The following is an 18,459-nucleotide window of genomic DNA, read 5'->3' as shown; positions in this document are numbered from 1 at the left end:
GTGACTAAAGTTTTACCGTTCGCGATCAATTTTTTCAATTCCAGAAGTAAATATGCAGATTCAGAAGTGGTAAGACAGTGAAAGACTACAAAATCAAATTAAAAGATTACTTTTATTGTTTCAAAATTTTTATTAACTTTTAATTTGGCCAATTTGAATCGTTACGCTTGAATAAAAATCCACTTTTTTTTTTAGGCAGTCAACCACGGTCAGACTAAAGTTATTATTCACTTTCGATAGGATCATATTGATTCTTAGAGCAGTCTATAAAGTCAAGAACAGAAATATTGAACATATTTCTATTATTTGAAACACGTTGATGGCAGTTTATTTGAGTTATATTGGCATGTAAAATTGCTGTTTTGGTTTGAAGGATGATACTCGCGAGGAAAAGATCGAAATTAAAGTTTCATGATTTTTACATTCATGACTAACTGTTATTTATAAAAATATTATTTATTACTGTGTATTGCATAAAGCCATTCACCAATTTTAATTAAACTACTTATATTTTTAACATTTTTATTGTGATATTCTAACTTTGTTTTAGTAAGTAAAGGTTTTTGAAAATCAGAAATTTTCTAAAACTACCTTTTTTGAGACACATGTCTACATGTAAGTAATATGAAGTCTCCATGAGTTTTAGACCATATATGAATGAGGAGATTGGCTGGTTATTTTGAAAATTGAATGGGTAACCTATCTCAATTCAGATAGGTTTCTTGTAGTAGTAAGTCAAATTATAGCATTTTTTTGAGAAATGACTGGTATTCGAGGTAGATCGCATGAACGTTAGTCGGTTGCGGATGCGTTAACCAACAGCTTTGCATTACTATATTTTGGTATCATAATAAATAAATGTGATAAATTGAAAAATATAACTAAAGTTAAAATGTAAAATAAGTTCAGTCAAGCATTCTCCAACAACTATTTACGTATTCTACTTGCCAGTTCAAGCTACCTTCTGCACTGTTTAAATAATTTGTGAGCTGTTCTCTTACAAATTTTCCGTAATTTGTATAATTAGAGCCAGATATGTGAGCTAGCTTGACTAGCGCTGTCTCTTAACTGTTCTCCAATCACTCGGGACAAAATCGCCAGTGCTTTAGAAACTGTCCACAAACCCTGCCGGTATGTAGGTGGCATTGTCAATTAAGCTCAAGTAATTGTGCAAGCAAACGCAAGCCTGCAAAATGTTGTTGACTGTGTCAACGGCTGACCTGATTGACCTGCAGAAAATTCACCAGCGAGCTGGCATTATTCCGAATGAGTTTTTAATGGTGTACCCCAATGCCGAAAGACGGTCATTATACATAATGACCGTCTTTCTGCTCCTGTGTGAGATTCGGATACGGCTTTATTAGCCAGGGTTTTAGTAGAAAGATGTCTTCGCCTACTAGCGTGCAGGGTAGCACTGTCCCATTTACCGACTTTGCTGGAGGAAAGACACGTTTCGCATCATTGAAAAATGACTAATGGCTAAAAATAGCGGCGCCGTTATCTCTCCCAAAACTGCCAATGTTCACATACGTGAAAAGATAGTTCGCATCGCACATTGCCAGCAAAACAGTGCTGTGGAAATGTGCCGAGTCTGAGACTGCCAATGGGAGTGAACTGGACCAAGTGCCATATCACCATGACCCTCAGTTAGATAAAAGTAAGAGGCTTTGCCTGAGCAGACACTGTCTAAGGGGTAAAGCTAATTTTGTAGGCGATGACAGTGGTGGCACTATGAGCAAAGGCCGAGATGTGAAAGATGCCCCTGACACGTGTGAAACTGTAGGAGGCTAATTCCTGAACCAGGAGAACCGGTTTATAGGTAATGATGAGTTATGGTGAGGTCATAAGAGAACCTGAATATGGACACCAATAGCATCGGTGATAAACTCCTGAACCAGGAGAACCAGTTAATGTGTTAGTTCTGAAGCATTCCAAAAGAACATCCGTAATAAAAGGTACAGGTCCTTTTTGTATCGGTTTGGTGCTTGTTGGTTGTGTCAGGTTTATGCCTGTTTAACCAGCTTGAAAAGAAAGGGCATGTTTTACATGCATGCGTCTGCCTGATCGTATTGTAGAAACTTAAATTATGAGTGCCAGTCTGATATACGACAACTATATATACGACAGCTACAAAGCAAGGGGCTTCTTTTTTGTTCTGGAATCTCCTGGTGAGTGTACATATTTAACAGAAACCTTCATGAAAATCAAACAAAGCGTCTGCAACTTGCTTTTCCCTTTACACAAAAACAACTACGAGCCATCAAGTTGGAATATAATATAACTGGAATACGCTGTGGTCAATATATCAAATATAAACGCTACTTCATTTTTTCTTCACCCAATATATATATAATAAGAAATCACAACAGCCTTCGGAGTAAACTATTAGAGTAACGAACACAAAAATGATCGTATACAATTATTTAAAACTCCCTACAAAATACAAGTTGGTTGAATGTTTAGATTTGTAGGCATGCCCAGTTTTGTGTGCGCGCTGGCATATTCCGATGACATAAGAATGATATAGGCCTACACCAAGCACGCTACAAATGCAACTATGACAGCCTAATCAAATTTTAAACCATTACAATTATCTTTCCAATTGCACACTGACAAACGACATAATTTTGCATACTTCGCAAACTCAATCGTTGAAGAACTTATCAAACTTTCGTTAACGCCATAACATGCGTGTAGCCTAATAATCTTCTGGATATCGGATTGCAAAACGAACAAGCGCGATAAATCTAGTGGAAGCGCAGCACGCAACGAATGTACATGCATAGAGTTATCTCCCAAAAAGATAATTCTATGTGTACATGTACCCGAGTTTTTCACAAATTTACCAACTTGGGAAAAACTACTTTACTTGATAAAATGCGTAGACAACTCTAACAATAACAAATTTACTTCACTTTGCTTACCCAATAACGAGGGGGTAACGAGTTACAAAAACTGCAAAATGCAAGCTGTACAATAGGCGTAACTTTTGCTCAGGGGGTTCACTTTCAACTTTCATCCCCAAGGTTTTACGAAAAAAAACACGTTGTTTTAGGGATGTTTTTGGTGGCCTGACACTCTAGAGTGTTTTCATAAAAAAGGGTATGTTTTTTAGCTTGGTACATGAATACCTTTTTGCACACAATAGAAAGGGGTACTCATGAGCAAAAAAGGGGCAATTGGTCTGTGGTGATGGAGTGATAAGAAGTAGTTTTTTTTATTAATGTGTAAGTCAGTGGAAAGGGTACATTTTATAACATCTCAGACTAGCTCTTGGGGATGAATAGAAGAGAGTGAACCCCCTGGGAACTTTTGCTGGTTTCACTCCCAGCGAGTTAGCGCTTGTGATGAAGTCAATGTTTAAACATGTGCATACCTGTCAACTCTCACGCATTGGGCGTGAGACTCACGCAATCACCCCAAAGAAAAAATGAAAATGCGTGAGATTTTTGCCCCAATTTTGACAATATTATATAATTATACTATCATTGATACATCAATTGCCCAAAACCAAATCTCACACATTGCCCCACTTTTGGGTTGGCAGGTCTGAGCATGTGTTTGTCTTCAACTAAGATTTGGAATAATGCAAGCTATTAAGAATGTTGGTTAGAACATGGAAAACCTGCAATTTGTAACGAAATGCAGTGCTTGCTACAATGTTTGTGCTTGTTACAAAGTTACAATGCTTGTCATTACTAATTTATCGACTTTACTGCTACGAACAGACCTGCCAACCCAAGAGTGGAGCAATCCGTGAGATTTGGTTTTGGGGCAATTGATGTATCAATGATAGTATATATAAAATTGTGGAAATTGGGGCAAAAATCTCACGCATTTTCATTTTTTCTTTGGGGTGATTGCGTAAGTCTCACGCCCAATGTGTGAGAGTTGGCAGGTATGGCTACGAAGTGAGCCTATGAAAACATAAATATTTAGGTAAAAAGTTTGGTTTTGCCTGAAGATGCTATATATATATTTAGGGCTAAGCTTCCAGTTTTTTTTTATTTATGTATGGGTAGGGAAGGAAACACTGAAATAGTTTAGTTAAAATGTTTCTAATGTGAAAGTTAAAATGCTACTATAATAAGGGTTGTGACCATTACTAAACAGGGTTGTGGTGCATTAGAACTGCATCATTGCGACATCACAGTCCAGTACATAATAACCTTGAAGTGCATTACAAGTGCATCGAGTGCGCAGTAGACATTTACAGCAACTGCGCTCCTACCGCAAATTGCTCACTGCGATCAATTGCGCGTTTCTTTCTATCACGCATTATCTAAAGCCCAACAATTCCTTAATACTATGAATGTGTATTCTTCTAAACTTGAAACCGCATGTGTACTGCAACTGCGCATTGGTATGAAATTGACTTTGGATCAACTGACACTGGTGTCTCTACCAACATCTGTATTGTACAAACTTGTCAAATACTATGTTTAGCAACTCAAGAACTTGTGCTCTAACTCCTATAACTCATTTCATAATTTCTCAGCTCATAGAAAGTCTTCCTACACTAAATCACTAATTTATTTATACCATGAACTTCAACACTACAGAGGCTCTGATCAAGTTCATATCTGATATATGCTATGATGTTATCAGCGGAGACACATTGACTATACGAGTTTTGTTGTTAGAATTCAGCAAAGCAATTGACAAGAAAGTTGAAAAGTTGCTTTCATTTAGTACCAAACCATTCCTAATGAAAATTCTAAAAGGTTTTTTCACAGATCGTACATCATGAGTAAAGTATGGATGATCTACCTCATCGTAAGGACAATGCAACATCGGAGTCCCCAAGGAACCATTTTGAGTCTTTTGCTATGGAATGTTTTTCTGCATGACCTCAAGACAAGTGTTAAACATAAAGTATGCTGATGGCACTAGTTTGTAAAACACTGTAAAACATTATAACGTGCCTGTCACTGAATCAGCAAAAACTAAATCAACAATACCTTTTACTTGTCAGCATTCACTACAGCATGCTGCAGATTATGCATCATTTTGGTGTAAACAAGACTGAATACTGCCAAGTCACAGACTATCAATTTTACTTTCAGGAAAACTGTATGCAGCCCTGCTATCACCGTAAACAACACGAACATAAAAATATTGACAGTGTTAAGCTTCTGGACATACTAATAGACAATCATTTATGGTTGTGCAGTCATGTCTCCTTTATTATCTCAAAAACTAGACTATTAACTCATGCTCTAATTCAGCTCAGACAAATGGTTGTAAAACAAAAAGGCCTATCACTCTTTTACCAGAAAGTATATTGTTCATTTTATTTTACTCCAAGCTGGTATCCCTTCGTATCAAAAACTGATAAAGGAAAATTAGAACACTTTCGAAGATTATGCTTCAGGATTATGCTATCTGATATGGACAGTTATGACCAGCGTCTAAATACCCTTAATGATGAGGAGCTAAATGTGTTTTAGATATTTGCTGTTTAAAATACTCAATCACATCTCCAATCTGCTTGACTATTCGTTACATTCCTACTTTCGTAGAAAACCACTACACCGTATACCAGACACCAACACTTTGCCAATTTACATTATAAAACACCGTTATGCAAAAAGAGTTTTTCTTCCAACATGCATAATTCATTTGACTTTATTATTTTTTACTCATGTCTAAATTGCTTTAAAAGGCATTGACTGGTATATTTAAAGTTGATATCCATCTATCTATAAAAGTAACACACTGCATATATAGCAAGTCTATAAAATATAATATCTAACAAAGGAAAAGTATTATTCAATAAAAAATACATTGCATAAAAATAATCGTGAACCAGAGAATTTTTGAGCAAACGTCATAAGAAATATTTTACAACAATAATAATAATAACTACCCAATTTATGCTTCATTTGCAACAGATTGTACGGAGGTAATTGATGTAGCAGACTCATCGCAAGCAGGTTGAATATTGCTAGCAGATACTGGAGTCTGATCAGCAGCGCTACTACCTACAGATGTGTTAGCATCTGTGAGAATATTCTCAGACTCACTCTGATCTACAGCAGTCTTGTTTGCGAAAAGTGGAAATATGGGTGGTAGAGGAGCTGCCTTCGTTGGCTCAGGTACGTCGCAACCCTTAGATTTCAAAAATTCTTGAATCTTTTTTTGTCGGACACATGACTGATAGGCTGTACGACCATGCTTGTCTTTAGCGTTGATGTCCACCCCAAGGTCAAGTAAATGTTGGCACATTTTCTGGTTACCATAAAATGCAGCGTAATGCAATGGCAGCTTTTCATACTCTCCATCCTTTAGGTGTATATCGGTAGGTTTTCCTGCCTCTAGCAAAATATCCAGAATGGCACGAGAATCATCAAAGTCACCATATGCTGCTACGCATGTGTGTATTGGGTATACACCCCACTCATCGCAATCATATACCCGAGCTCCGTGTTGCAGCAAGACCTTCACGCATTCTATCGACACCTTCTTGCATGCTTTATGTATCAATGTTGCACCTCCTTTTCCTACAGTCACAATTTTCTTCTTAGAACATCAGCTATAAAGGTTTCTTGTTATTTGAAAGTTTCATAACATAAATCAAAGCAATATCCTCCATAAAACTCATGCGTAACATCGTTGAATCATGAACAAACGCACAAATATATACTATGTTTCCATTGCACGGATGATGTGGATTTGGAATTGTGCGCTCGTTGAGTTATCATGCAATAAGTGTTTCAATGGACATACGCATGTTGTGGATTAACGCGGTGCTTTGTTAAAAAAATATGGAACTACACGCCGAAAGTCGTAGCGAACTGCTAAAATTGAAATAAGAATGACTAAAGTGTGGAAAATGTTTAAAATGGAATAGCTTATGCGGCATTTTTTGTGCATCATTCGCAAGTTCTCTCATCTTTCGCGAGTATGAAATATTCAATATAAATTTGCAAGTAACGAAACTCGCTTGACTTGTTGGTAGTTGTCGTTTCCATCTTGCGAATAATGCAAACTTGCGAATTAACAGCCTCATGGAAACGTAGTGATGTAGCATTTTGTTATTCACTGGAGTAATAGAAATATACTTGCCTCCTTCATTAGGGTCCCCACCCGCTTCTAACAAAACTTTAAGACATTCTGGCTCATTGCAGGAAATGCAATATTGAAGGGGAGTAGTGAAAATGGGCTCGACCATCAAGCACTCATCATCATTGGCAATAAACTGTTTCCGTAGGAGCAGAGGAACTGTCCTGCCATACTTAGCCAATACTTGCTTGAGAGCCGCGCCGTCTCCATTCCTTATGGGCTCTTGTAAAGCAGAAAGGCTGTTACCTCCCATCTGGAACTGGCATAATAACACATGATATGATTGGTTGATAAATTGTTGGATCAACATTTGTGTAATAAATTACTCAAACCATGTACCCTTCCATGGTATCATCAGCTAAAGCAATACCAACGGTGAGAGAACTGATGCGTAAGCTAGTTAAAGCACACAAAAACAGTTCAAACTTCTTTTTCACTGTTACTGTGATTTAAATGAGGAAAGAATACTAAATGTTAATCTAATTTTTAAAAGATGCATTAGTCCAACAACATTAGCTGACCATTGAGATGGGGTAATCGTTGAGCAAAAAAGAAAAAGAAGAGTAAATAGACAAATAAATTGCAAATCTTTTAAAACTTGGACAGTCACTATTAATTGTTTAGCAAATAATGAAAATAATTTTTGTTTGGTAAATTGTTGTTTATAGAAAACACAGTCTTGGACAACTCTCAGTAAGTATTTCTCATCTAACAAAACCTTATTGGGCCAAAACAAATGAATCTAACATAAACCAATTGACGTGTGTTAAAACTGCAAAGGACTACACTTTGAGTTAGTTATTGTAAATACATTAGCAGTGTTGAAACCATTTTACATGTACAAACTGCCTTAAATCAATACAGTTAGAACAGTTCATGTACAAACACTTGCTAAGGAAGAACATGAATTAATAGTATATTTAAGAGATTAGAATTTCCAAGATAAGATAGCAAAACAATGTTGGTTATGACATAATCCAAGTTCTCGTCAATAAGTTGCTGGAGGCTAAAGGTAACAATTAGTTTGGCACAAAATGTGGTAAATAGTTTGAAAGAACATAGCTCATAAACAGTAGGGCAACATGAACATATGTCCTTAGTGATATGTTGCATAAGAACTAAATTAAGGAAAACCATTCTGAGTCAGCCGGAATAGTCAGACTGGTTACTAAGCACTATTCAATCTTCGACTTTTAAAGAGACGACGAAATTAAAAAAATTCCTTGAAAGACTTTAGAACTTTAGCTTTACTTATAAGAATAACTGCTGGTAACATAAGGACTTCTCTAATGGAGTCTCTATAGTTATTTTAGTTGTATCGGTTACATGCAGCTGCAAGTAGAAACTAATTACCTGAGTAGGAGTGAGCAACTCCTACGCATGGTCGTTGTTTATAATATTAAGTTGTTTATCAATAGATAGAACTGAAACTTGTAAAATGTAGGAGCGAGTTAACAAATAAAAATAACTGAAAGCGTATCCATCTAACCGAGGATGCACATCGTCTAGCTTTCAAAACTCAATCATTGAAGGAGGGCCCTTCAATTTTAATTAATTGAAGGGAAAATTAATTAAACAATACTTAACTGATCTCAGGATATAACCCTTAACAGCCCGCGATTTCTTATGCAACTAATAGCTAACGAAATCAAGTGACAGACGACGCAGAGCTTGAGGCTGAAAATGATGAAACTGAAGGCAAGCTAGGCCTCCAACAACAGAAATTTTCTCTAGTCTAAAATGAACTTTATACCTCTCTTATAGCTAACCCTGAACCAAAATCATCCGTTTTTTTACATTGAATGTTCATCATTTCAACATTCACTTCACCTTCATCTTCACAGCCAGTAAAAATGTTGTAGGTTGATATATAATATATTTAAGCACTATTGAGTTGTGTTATTTTTAAATACAGTCATATCTCTAATTATTGCATATAAAGCTACTAACATATGGTGTATATTTCCAGGATATATTTTACTTGAACCCAAAGTAATTTTTCACATACTGCACTCAAAATATTTCGTAACATCACAGTTTTATAAGGACAAGTGAAAAAGCTGACAACAAAAGTTAAAAAGGATAAGATTGAAAAAGTTAAATTTGGGTATGTTACGCTATGCATTTCTAGCACTGCGTCTACCTCAGCACAGTTTTCCTGTACCGCCAAACCAACACTTTCATTCGCCTATATCTTAAGGTATAGTAACTTTAACAACCTCTTCATTCATTATTTTGTTATTTACTTATTTATTATTACTTTGCTATTTCATTTTGTTTACAATTTTTTACTATCATGAACATATTTTAGGGCCATGTGTACTTAACAAAGGATGTAAAATTTAACAAAGATTTAATACGTTCCAAATTCCTCAAAACATTACAGATTTGGAAGTAAAAAATAAGCAGCTCGCAAAAATTAACCATAAAATGTAAAATTAATTAAAACAAATATATTAAGTTATGTTAAACTATATCAAGTGATAGAGTAAATTTCACCAAGTATCTCTATTTTACACGCTTTTCCCAATAACCTAGGCATTGAAAAGCAAATGTTTGTCTCGAAATGTGAAATAATTTTCAACATACAATGCCAAAATATTTCAAAATCTGATAGAAATAAAACATAAAATTAATAAAAGCTATATAAATTAAGTTAAGCTAAATTATACCTAGTACAATTTACTAAGTTGTATGATATTTCTATCGTGCACTCTCCCACCAATTTAGCCACCAACACACTCCCAGTCAAACCTACTGTTCTGTTTATGACCCTCTCAGGTTCAGTAGACTAAAAACCTTCTTTTACTTATATTCGTACTTCACTAATTTAGTTTTTGCATATAATTCAAGGTTTTACATCTGTCATCTTGCTGACCAGTTATAGTTAATAATCTAGGAATGAAAAGTCTGCTTTGCACTGGCTTTGAACACAGAACCTCCAGGTCTGCAGATAGGCGTATTAAACCACTACACTACATTGTCCTTGCCATACTATGGAATGATTGTGCACATACTTATGCAGCGCTTGCAAAAATACTAGCACGCTGTAAGTTCATGACTGTGTGAGAGATCATTATGCGTAATGTAACGTAACAAGCTAGCTTCAGACTAAGTAATTTCCTTAAAGTAAAAACAAGAAGAAATTGTAAAAAACATGAGAAACATCTTTGAACCTTAAATAAATTATGAAGCCAGATAGCAGTTACAGTATGAAAAACAGTAGAAAATGATATAATGTATTTGTGTTAACGACGTATTTAATTACCTGAAACATTTATCGTTAAATTTCGTCGCTGCAAATTAAAAATTAAAACAAAAACCGATGTGTTTTATAACAATACTTGCTCCAACAAGATAGTTTCAACCTATGAAGACAACACCGCAAAGGGTTAATTTGGTATGTCAAGGTTTTGACTGTAGTAAAGAATCTTGGGTAAGCTTGGGCTGCGGCTGATCCGCTTACTCCCTGATTGCAAAGCTTCATATACGTTTTCATCAAGAGAAGAGCATACTTTTGCATATTTTAATAAGCTTTGTTTGCAAATTTCCATTTTAATTTCCACTTGAGCGTGTTTTCAACACAGTCTATCCTTCCTTGGTACTTTTTGTAAACAAAAACTTAATAAAAAGTCAAGTGTTTCCAAGTAGTTCTCTTATGTATCCACAGGTTTACAGCATAACTTGTTCTGTATTAGTACAATAATTTCAGCCATTCAAATATACTATGACTATTCAATTTTTATCGTGTAAACCAGCTAATGGGAAGTTTGAAATGACGAATGTTCTTTATAAAAAGCTACTTATGCAAGGTTCAATGTTGATTCATGAAGGATTCAGTGATATTATCAAAGAATGTTTTATACTTTTCAAAAACAGACATGCTATATTGAGAATCGTTGTCTGTAGTGCTTAGATGTACTGTCACATGAGCGAGCTGACAACTGAGTCAAGGACTGGTCATTTTGTACTAAATAGGAATGCATTTGCCAAATACACTGCAATGAATCATCTGATGGGAGTCACTTACAAGCAATAAAGCTAAGTTACAATCCCAGGAGTTTCACTCTATTCTATTCATCCCCAAGGGCTGGTCTGAGATGTTATAAAATGCACCCTTTCCACTGACTTACACATTAATAAAAAACTACCCCTTATTACTTCATCACCACAAACTGATTGCCCTCTTTTTTGGTATGTTCCCCCTGTGAGGAACTCAATGAGACAGGTTTGGCCCCTATCCATTGCACCAAGCTAAAACAAACATACCCTTTTTATGAAAGCACTCGTACGTGTCTGGCCACCAAAAACACCCCTAAAACGTGCTTTATTTCGTCGAGCCCTTGGGGATTAAAGTTGAGAGTAAAATCCCAGGGAACACAATACCCAAACTAGGTTGAATTACCAGGTAGAAATGACCAAGTTGGTATTGTAGTTTGTTTTTAGGAGTTTATGGTTTTATGCAAGTTCTATGTGATTTCAGTTGTCTAGCACAGCCATACCTGCCAACGCTCACGCATTGGGCGTGAGACTCACGCAATTGCCCCATGTTCAATGCATATTACTTTGGTTCACATGCTATTTGTTTACTCGTATGTTGCTGATAGTATTTGAAACAAATACACTTCACTCTCTCTTCCGGCACACTACTCAATGCTCTCGCTTATTACTTAATTAGTTTCTACAAATATCCAATGACATCCAACATGTAACAAGAGATAATACTATATGGTGGCAGCGAAACTCTTCTTCCTGACCAGTTATTCACCATGAGAGAGGAGGAGAACCCTCAAGCGGCTGTTATTCCTAGATTTCTTGCACCAAGATTGACACCTCCAGATAGATATGATTTCACAGATCCGGCTCAATGGACTAGATGGAGGGCAAGGTGGTTACGATATAGGGATGCCAACAGGCTATCCGAACAGCCAGAAATCGAACGAATAAATACATTAGTATATAATTTAGGAGAGCAAGCAGAAGATATTATACTAGCCAGGAATATAGACGAAGACACACATAATAATGTGATCACGGCCTTCAAGGACATGGCGTCAGAAATAACACCATCGTGGAATGTGCTAAATTAAATAAACTAACTCAAGATGGAATGGACAGTTATATACATAAACTTTATAGACAGGCAGAGAATTGTGCGTATGGAGCGTTGAGAGAAGAGCTAATAAGAGACAGGTTAGTCATAGGAGTTAGTGATGACCGACTCAATGAAAAGCTGCAGTCGGAAGCAAACTTAACTCTAGCTGCTGCTGTAGAAATATGTAGGCGATTTGAAGCTGCTAAGGAAGCTCAACCTGTAGTAAGAGCTAACATTGCTGGAGGTACCGGTATGGTGGACATGGTGAGATCCAAAGGTTACAACAATAACCGAGATAAACGCCAGAATAGTCACACACAGAGACCCAAAACCGCAGAACACAGAGCCCAAACACAGACTACGTACAAACAGCATAACTCTAACAATAACTCTAGATGCACTCGATGCAGCAAAACTCTACAGCACAACAAGCAGTCTTGTCCAGCCATCAAATCCAAATGTGACTTTTGTGACCTCACGAGCCACTGGAAGATTATGTGTCGTAAGAAAACTGTTAATGTAACTGAAGTAAACTTACCTGACCCGTTCTTAGGTGAAGTTAAACATGCTAACATTACAAACAAACCTTGGTCTGCATCATTATTTGTATCCTTAGATGACAATCATGAAGTAAAACATGATTTTAAGCTTGACACTGGCGCAAATGTGTCAGTGTGTAGTGACTTTGGTTGGCGTAGCAGTCAAATATGCCAGTGAGATGGACGTCTTATAGGCCCTGGCAACACTGTATTAACTGTTTTAGGTAGAGTAAATGCTAGATTGAGAATAGCTGATAGGCATGTAAATGAAGTTTTATACATTGTCCAAAACCAGCAAACTAATTTGTTGAGCAAAACCGCTTGTGTTTCTTTAGGTTTAGTTCATTGTGATACTGAGCATGTTATGAATGTTACTGATGCTACACATGTTACTAACTTTTGTAGATTTAAAATGGAATATCCTGAAGTTTTTGTAGGCCTAGGTAAACTTTCTGAGTCCTACAACATAGAAGTTAGGGACCATGTCGAACCTGTGATGTTACACGTTCCGTATGATGTTTAACTTCCTAGACTGCCGATAGCAAAGAGACAGTTAGACGAAATGGAATCAAGTGGTGTGATATCTAAGGTGACGAGGCCTACCGACTGGTGTGCGAGTATGGTCCAAGTACTGAAAAAGGATCCAAACCAGATCTGCATATGTGCTGACTTGTCAAACTTAAACCGAGCAGTTAAGCGTGACACACATCCTAGTAGCTCAGTAGACAGTTTATTAGCCAAAATTTCAGGCGCTCGTTATTTGACTAAACTTGACGCTAACTCAGGCTATTATTAGATACCGTTAGCAGACAACTCACGTTTATTAACGACATTCATAACACCCTTATTGCTACAACAGAGTACCTTTCGGATAGGTTAGTGCTGGTGACATTTTCCAGAGATGTATGCGGGACATACTTGATGGATTGGATGGTGTAGTGTGTCATATGGACGATTTGATAGTTTATAGTTCTGTAAGTCGATCCGAGCATGAGGTTTACCTACGCCGAGTTCTAGAACGACTCAAAGCGGCAGGCATGACACTGAATTATAAAAAGTGTAAATTTGGGCAATCAACAGTTAAGTTCTCGGGGCATGTTATAAGCGCAAACGGCGTCGATGCCGACCCCGACCGCATAAGAGACATTCTCGAACTACCCGACCCTGCCAATAGAACACAGCTCCAATAACTATTAGGATCCGTCAATCAGTTAGGTAAATTTTCGCCGAGAATAACTGAATTAACCATACCACTCTGAGCCTTACTCCACAAAGACACTCCATGGGTGTAGGATTTTGCACAACGTCAGGCTGTCATCGATATCAAAGCCGAACTTAAATCCATTCCATGTTTAGCCTGGTATTGTCCGGAACGTCCCACTATTATTATGTGTGACGTATCTAATGAAGGACTAGGAGCAGTGATATTTCAGATACAGGACAACACTCGTCACTTAGTAGCATGCAAGTCTACAACGTTGACTGACACTGAGAAGAATTGGTCTCCGATAGAGAAAGAGGCTTTAGGAATAGCTTGGGCGTGCACCAAGTTTGAAATGTATATTCTGGGACACCCTGATGTCAGAATAGAGACCGACCACAAACCTTTAGTTCCAATCTTCAACTCTAAAGCTATGAATGATCTGACAATACGCATCCAACGCCAGAGATTACGAACTATGAAGTACTCGTTTACTGTGTCACACATATCGGGTAAAACCAATCACATCGCCAACCTACTTTCACGGCAATCGTCTGGCAAGCTGAGCCTGGACGATAACGAGTTGGCCAATAATGTGGAAATCGGTGCTTTTTCAAACATTGACTATTTACCATTAACTGAGCCGAGGTTAGTTGAACTCAAACAGTCTGAAGATATCACACTTCAATTAGTTATCAAATATACACAACACGGTTGGCCGTCGTATCTCTCCGACGTGGAAACCAACTTGAAACCATACTGGCGCGCCCAGTCCGATCTAACATTAACTTATGGTTTACTATTACATGGTAAACGTATAGTCATACCACTCTCAGAACGTCACGCTATACCGTCACGGTTACATTTACATTAGGTATTCAGAAATGTAGAGAACGCGCCTGCCGCTCAGTGTGGTGGCCTAGAATCTCGACTGAGGTAGCAGAGATGGTAAAGACATGCACAACTTGCCAAAAAAACCAGTCCGAGTACCGCGAACCGTTGAAGCCCAGTACACTGCTCGACAGACCTTGGCAACGTGCAGCGACAGACTTATTCTACTGGCAGCGAACTAACTACATCCTTGTCACAGATTACTTCTCGAGGTATGAAGAGAATAGTAAACTAGCCGACATAAACAGCAGATCTGTCATAACATCTCTCAAATCTATATTTGCCCGACATGGCATACCTGAGGCAGTTGTATCTGACAACAAGACACAATATTCTAGTCAAGAACTTAAGGAATTCACCAAAGATTACTCCTTCCAAAGTGTGACTAGCTCCCCACATTACCCACAAGGCAATGGAGCTGCTGAGCGTTCTGTAGGCACTGTCAAGAACTTGCTTAACAAGTCTGCTGACCCGTACCGAGCTCTACTAGCGTATCGTAGCACACCTATACAGAATGGATACTCACCCGCCAAACTGCTGATGAATAGAAGACTTAGGACAGACTTGCCTGTTGATCTGTCTTCTCTAATGCCGACTGTACCCGACTACAATATCATCTCGGATCGAGAGCACACGTACAAACAGAATATGAAGACTAACTACGACCAACGTCATAACGCCTGTAAGTTACCAGAAGTCGTACCATCTGACAATGTATACGTACGTGATCTAGATCGAACCGGTATTGGAACTCAGACACTTCCTGACAATTCTGTTCAATTGCTCACTGACTCTAGTGAGGTTCGCCGTAACCGACGTGCAGTTATACCTCTACCTGACAATCAGAATACTGACAATCGCATATCTAGTACTCCTGAACCTACAGAGAGTAGACCGCACTTATATAGCTCGTCCAGACCACAGGTTACGACAACTCCTCGTCGGAGCACTCGAACCCGTAAAACGATAAACCGTCTCGACTTGTAGATGTAGGTTTACTATTGTATTAGTCATTTTATTATACTCAGTAGTTCAGTAGATACGCTTTATATTATCATTTTGTTTTATGCTCACGCCTTGCTGATGCCTTTATATAATAGGGGAGATGTAGCATTATCATATTACTTTGGTTCACATGCTATTTGTTTACGCGTATGTTGCTGATTGTATTCGGAACAAATACACTTCACTCTCTCTTCCGGCACACTACTCAATGCTCTCGCTTGTTACTTAATTAGTCTCTACAAATATCCAATGACATCCAACATGTAACAAGCGATAATACTATAACTACTAATAAACAACTATGTATACACATATTTGTGACATTTTCATCTATCAATAACCTCCACGACATGTGGTTTCCATATAGAGTTATATTATCTTTCGCTGTGGTGTTTTTATACGCTATGAAAATTTACCCCACATCAAATCCTCACGTTTTCATTGCCCCCAAAATAGACTCTCACTCTTTTCCTCACTTCAGGGTTGGCAGGTCTGAGCACAGCAAAAAAGTGAATGTTGCAAAAATCAGCTGACATCTCATGTTTTGACATCTGTTGGGGGTTAGACTCAGACCTGCCAACCCAAGAGTGGGGCAATGCGTGAGATTTGGTTTTGGGGCAATTGTTGTATCAATGATAGTATATATAAAATTGTAGAAATTGGGGCAAAAATCTCACGCATTTCCATTTTTTCTTTGGGGTGATTGCGTGAGTCTCACGCCCAATGCGTGAGAGTTGGCAGGTATGGTTAGACTTAACATGACAACTCGGCCAGACTGAGAAACCCCAGCCTTCAGTCCCTTTTCAACTCATTCAATTTTTGCAGCACTCTGCCATACATCCTTCTTTTACTTACCTCTCGAATGATAACCTTATTACGGCACCATTTGGCATTCGCAAATGTATACCTCTTTGTTAAAATAATATTAGAGAGAATTCGTGTCGGTTTCAAACCGTAGTTGATATACTAAATTATAATGATCTTTCGAGGCCGTGACAATCTACGCTTATCAGTCACTAACAGCAATATGGGACTAGTGCGTGACTTCAGTTGCAATCATAGACTTAACTATACTTGTATAGTTAATAAGTCTATGGTTGCAATTAATCAGAGAGCTCGATACTTTAGTATGTACTGTTAGTACGTCTTCCAACCATCGCACGTAATAATTTTCGCCGATCCTCTATACGATATCAGTGTAACCTAGGAATAAAGCACAAACAGCGATGCCATTAGAAGCGCTTTTGAACATTATTACCTTCTAATATGTAGTTTCCTCGTTTGTCGGGGATCGATAGATACTTGGTATTTGTCTTTGGAAAGTCGTTAATTTACTAGATTAATAAAGTTGCACGTTTGAGTATGTTTTTAGGTGAATAGATATAGTGATCGGTAATACAAAGAAGTAACGGTTACAGTAAAAAGCTACTCAAAAAATATTAACTCAAAGCAAATTTCGAAGAAATTGCACCAACCTTTTACTGCTTGTATGTGTAGTGAAATCACTCTCAGAACTCTGCAGCTTGTTAAAGCTTTAATGACTCGGTGTTTTGTTTGGTCAGCAATGAGTTATATTAACACAATTGAAAAAAACATTAGTTAATTTTGATGCAAAACATTAAAAAACATGTTCTTTCTCTGAACCTCCAACCCAATATGTATCTAGCATATTAATGGCAATCTGATTGCCTTACTAGTCCACTTTGAAGATTCAATTGCAGTAATCAAACAATAAGGCAGTATGTGAGATTGAATCGACTTTTATTATTCTCACCAACACCAAACAAATATAAATGTTACGTTACCATTGTGCACTTGTCTTAGTACAGTCTTAGTCAGAAAAAGGTAGTATTTCACAGTACAGAAAAATCAAACACGTTTTGTCAACCAGAAATATTTATCCAGATTGATCAATATCTTACAAAAATATAGTGCAATAATAATTACAACTTATCGTCCCAGCTTTTGGAAAACTTCAGAAAGGTAGCCTTGGCGCAAAAACAGACTACTGCGGGAACAGGGTAACCAACCAATGGTTTTGGGCCCACGGCAAGTAAACTAGAAAACCAAGTTTCATTGGGTTGCTACATCATAAATTTATGTCGTTCTTTGTCCCTGGATATTACATAGCGAAACAAAATAAAAATCGATGGATAAAGACCCCAAATCTTTTAAACTAGATGAGATTCAATTATTGCTTTAGCCGTAGACACGCCACTCTGTTATCTCTGCAAGTCAGACAGATGTTGATGAACCTTAAGTGTTCAAATAGATGTATCACAAAAAATAAAATTAACAAATAGTTTGACTTAACCATTAAGCTAAATTGTGATGCATATCATAATAATTGTTTTGAAGAGCATCTTTGACATCATCGGGTTACAGGACACTGCCTGCTGTAAGTCTTGAATTGAGTGATATTCTTCAAATTTCTTCACATTTTATAATGTTGAGGATAACGTTAATATTCATCTCACAGTTTAAAATGTGATATAATCATGACGCCTTGTGCGAGCACGCCGCATTCTACCACTGGATAATGAGGATATGCTTGGTGGCTGACTTTGGTCTGACAACTTGCCACTAGATGAATAAGCATCATAAGACCTAGCATTTATGCCAGTAGAGACAGGAAAACTTGGATATTGCGGATTTGTTCTGTC

At 37.4% G+C, this 18,459-nt stretch overlaps 2 protein-coding genes across 2 annotated transcripts in view; both read right to left on the bottom strand.

The window, feature by feature from the left end:
- LOC137395222 (hamartin-like) overlaps positions 1–2,710 on the bottom strand; it is a 75,641-nt gene extending 72,931 nt beyond the window's left edge. The window contains exon 1 of the mRNA XM_068082071.1: positions 2,636–2,710. The gene's annotated coding sequence lies outside the window, so the exon portion shown is untranslated. The remainder of the gene's footprint in view (positions 1–2,635) is intronic.
- Positions 2,711–5,638: 2,928 nt separating this feature from the next.
- LOC137409798 (ankyrin repeat and SOCS box protein 16-like) lies at positions 5,639–16,800 on the bottom strand. The gene is made up of 3 exons (XM_068095592.1): positions 16,652–16,800; positions 7,069–7,324; positions 5,639–6,503 (listed from the first exon to the last, which is right to left on the bottom strand). The coding sequence occupies exons 2-3, from the start codon at positions 7,316–7,318 to the stop codon at positions 5,875–5,877; spliced, it is 879 nt and encodes a 292-aa protein (XP_067951693.1). The 5' UTR covers positions 7,319–7,324; positions 16,652–16,800; the 3' UTR covers positions 5,639–5,874.
- Between the last annotated feature and the right edge of the window lie 1,659 nt (positions 16,801–18,459).

Source organism: Watersipora subatra, chromosome 1 (genome assembly GCF_963576615.1).
Source record: "Watersipora subatra chromosome 1, tzWatSuba1.1, whole genome shotgun sequence".
Classification (NCBI taxonomy): Eukaryota; Metazoa; Bryozoa; class Gymnolaemata; order Cheilostomatida; family Watersiporidae; genus Watersipora; species Watersipora subatra.
The sequence above is the reverse complement of the archived record's forward strand: the minus strand, read 5'-3'. Positions and strand labels throughout refer to the sequence as shown.

Coding starts and splice junctions, on each gene's coding strand:
- LOC137409798 (XM_068095592.1), bottom strand. CDS start 7,318: ATGGGAGGTAACAGCCTTTCTGCTTTACAAGAGCCCATAAGGAATGGA. Junction 6,504..7,068: donor TGGGGACCCTAATGAAGGAG/GCAAGTATATTT, acceptor TTGTGACTGTAG/GAAAAGGAGGTGCAACATTG.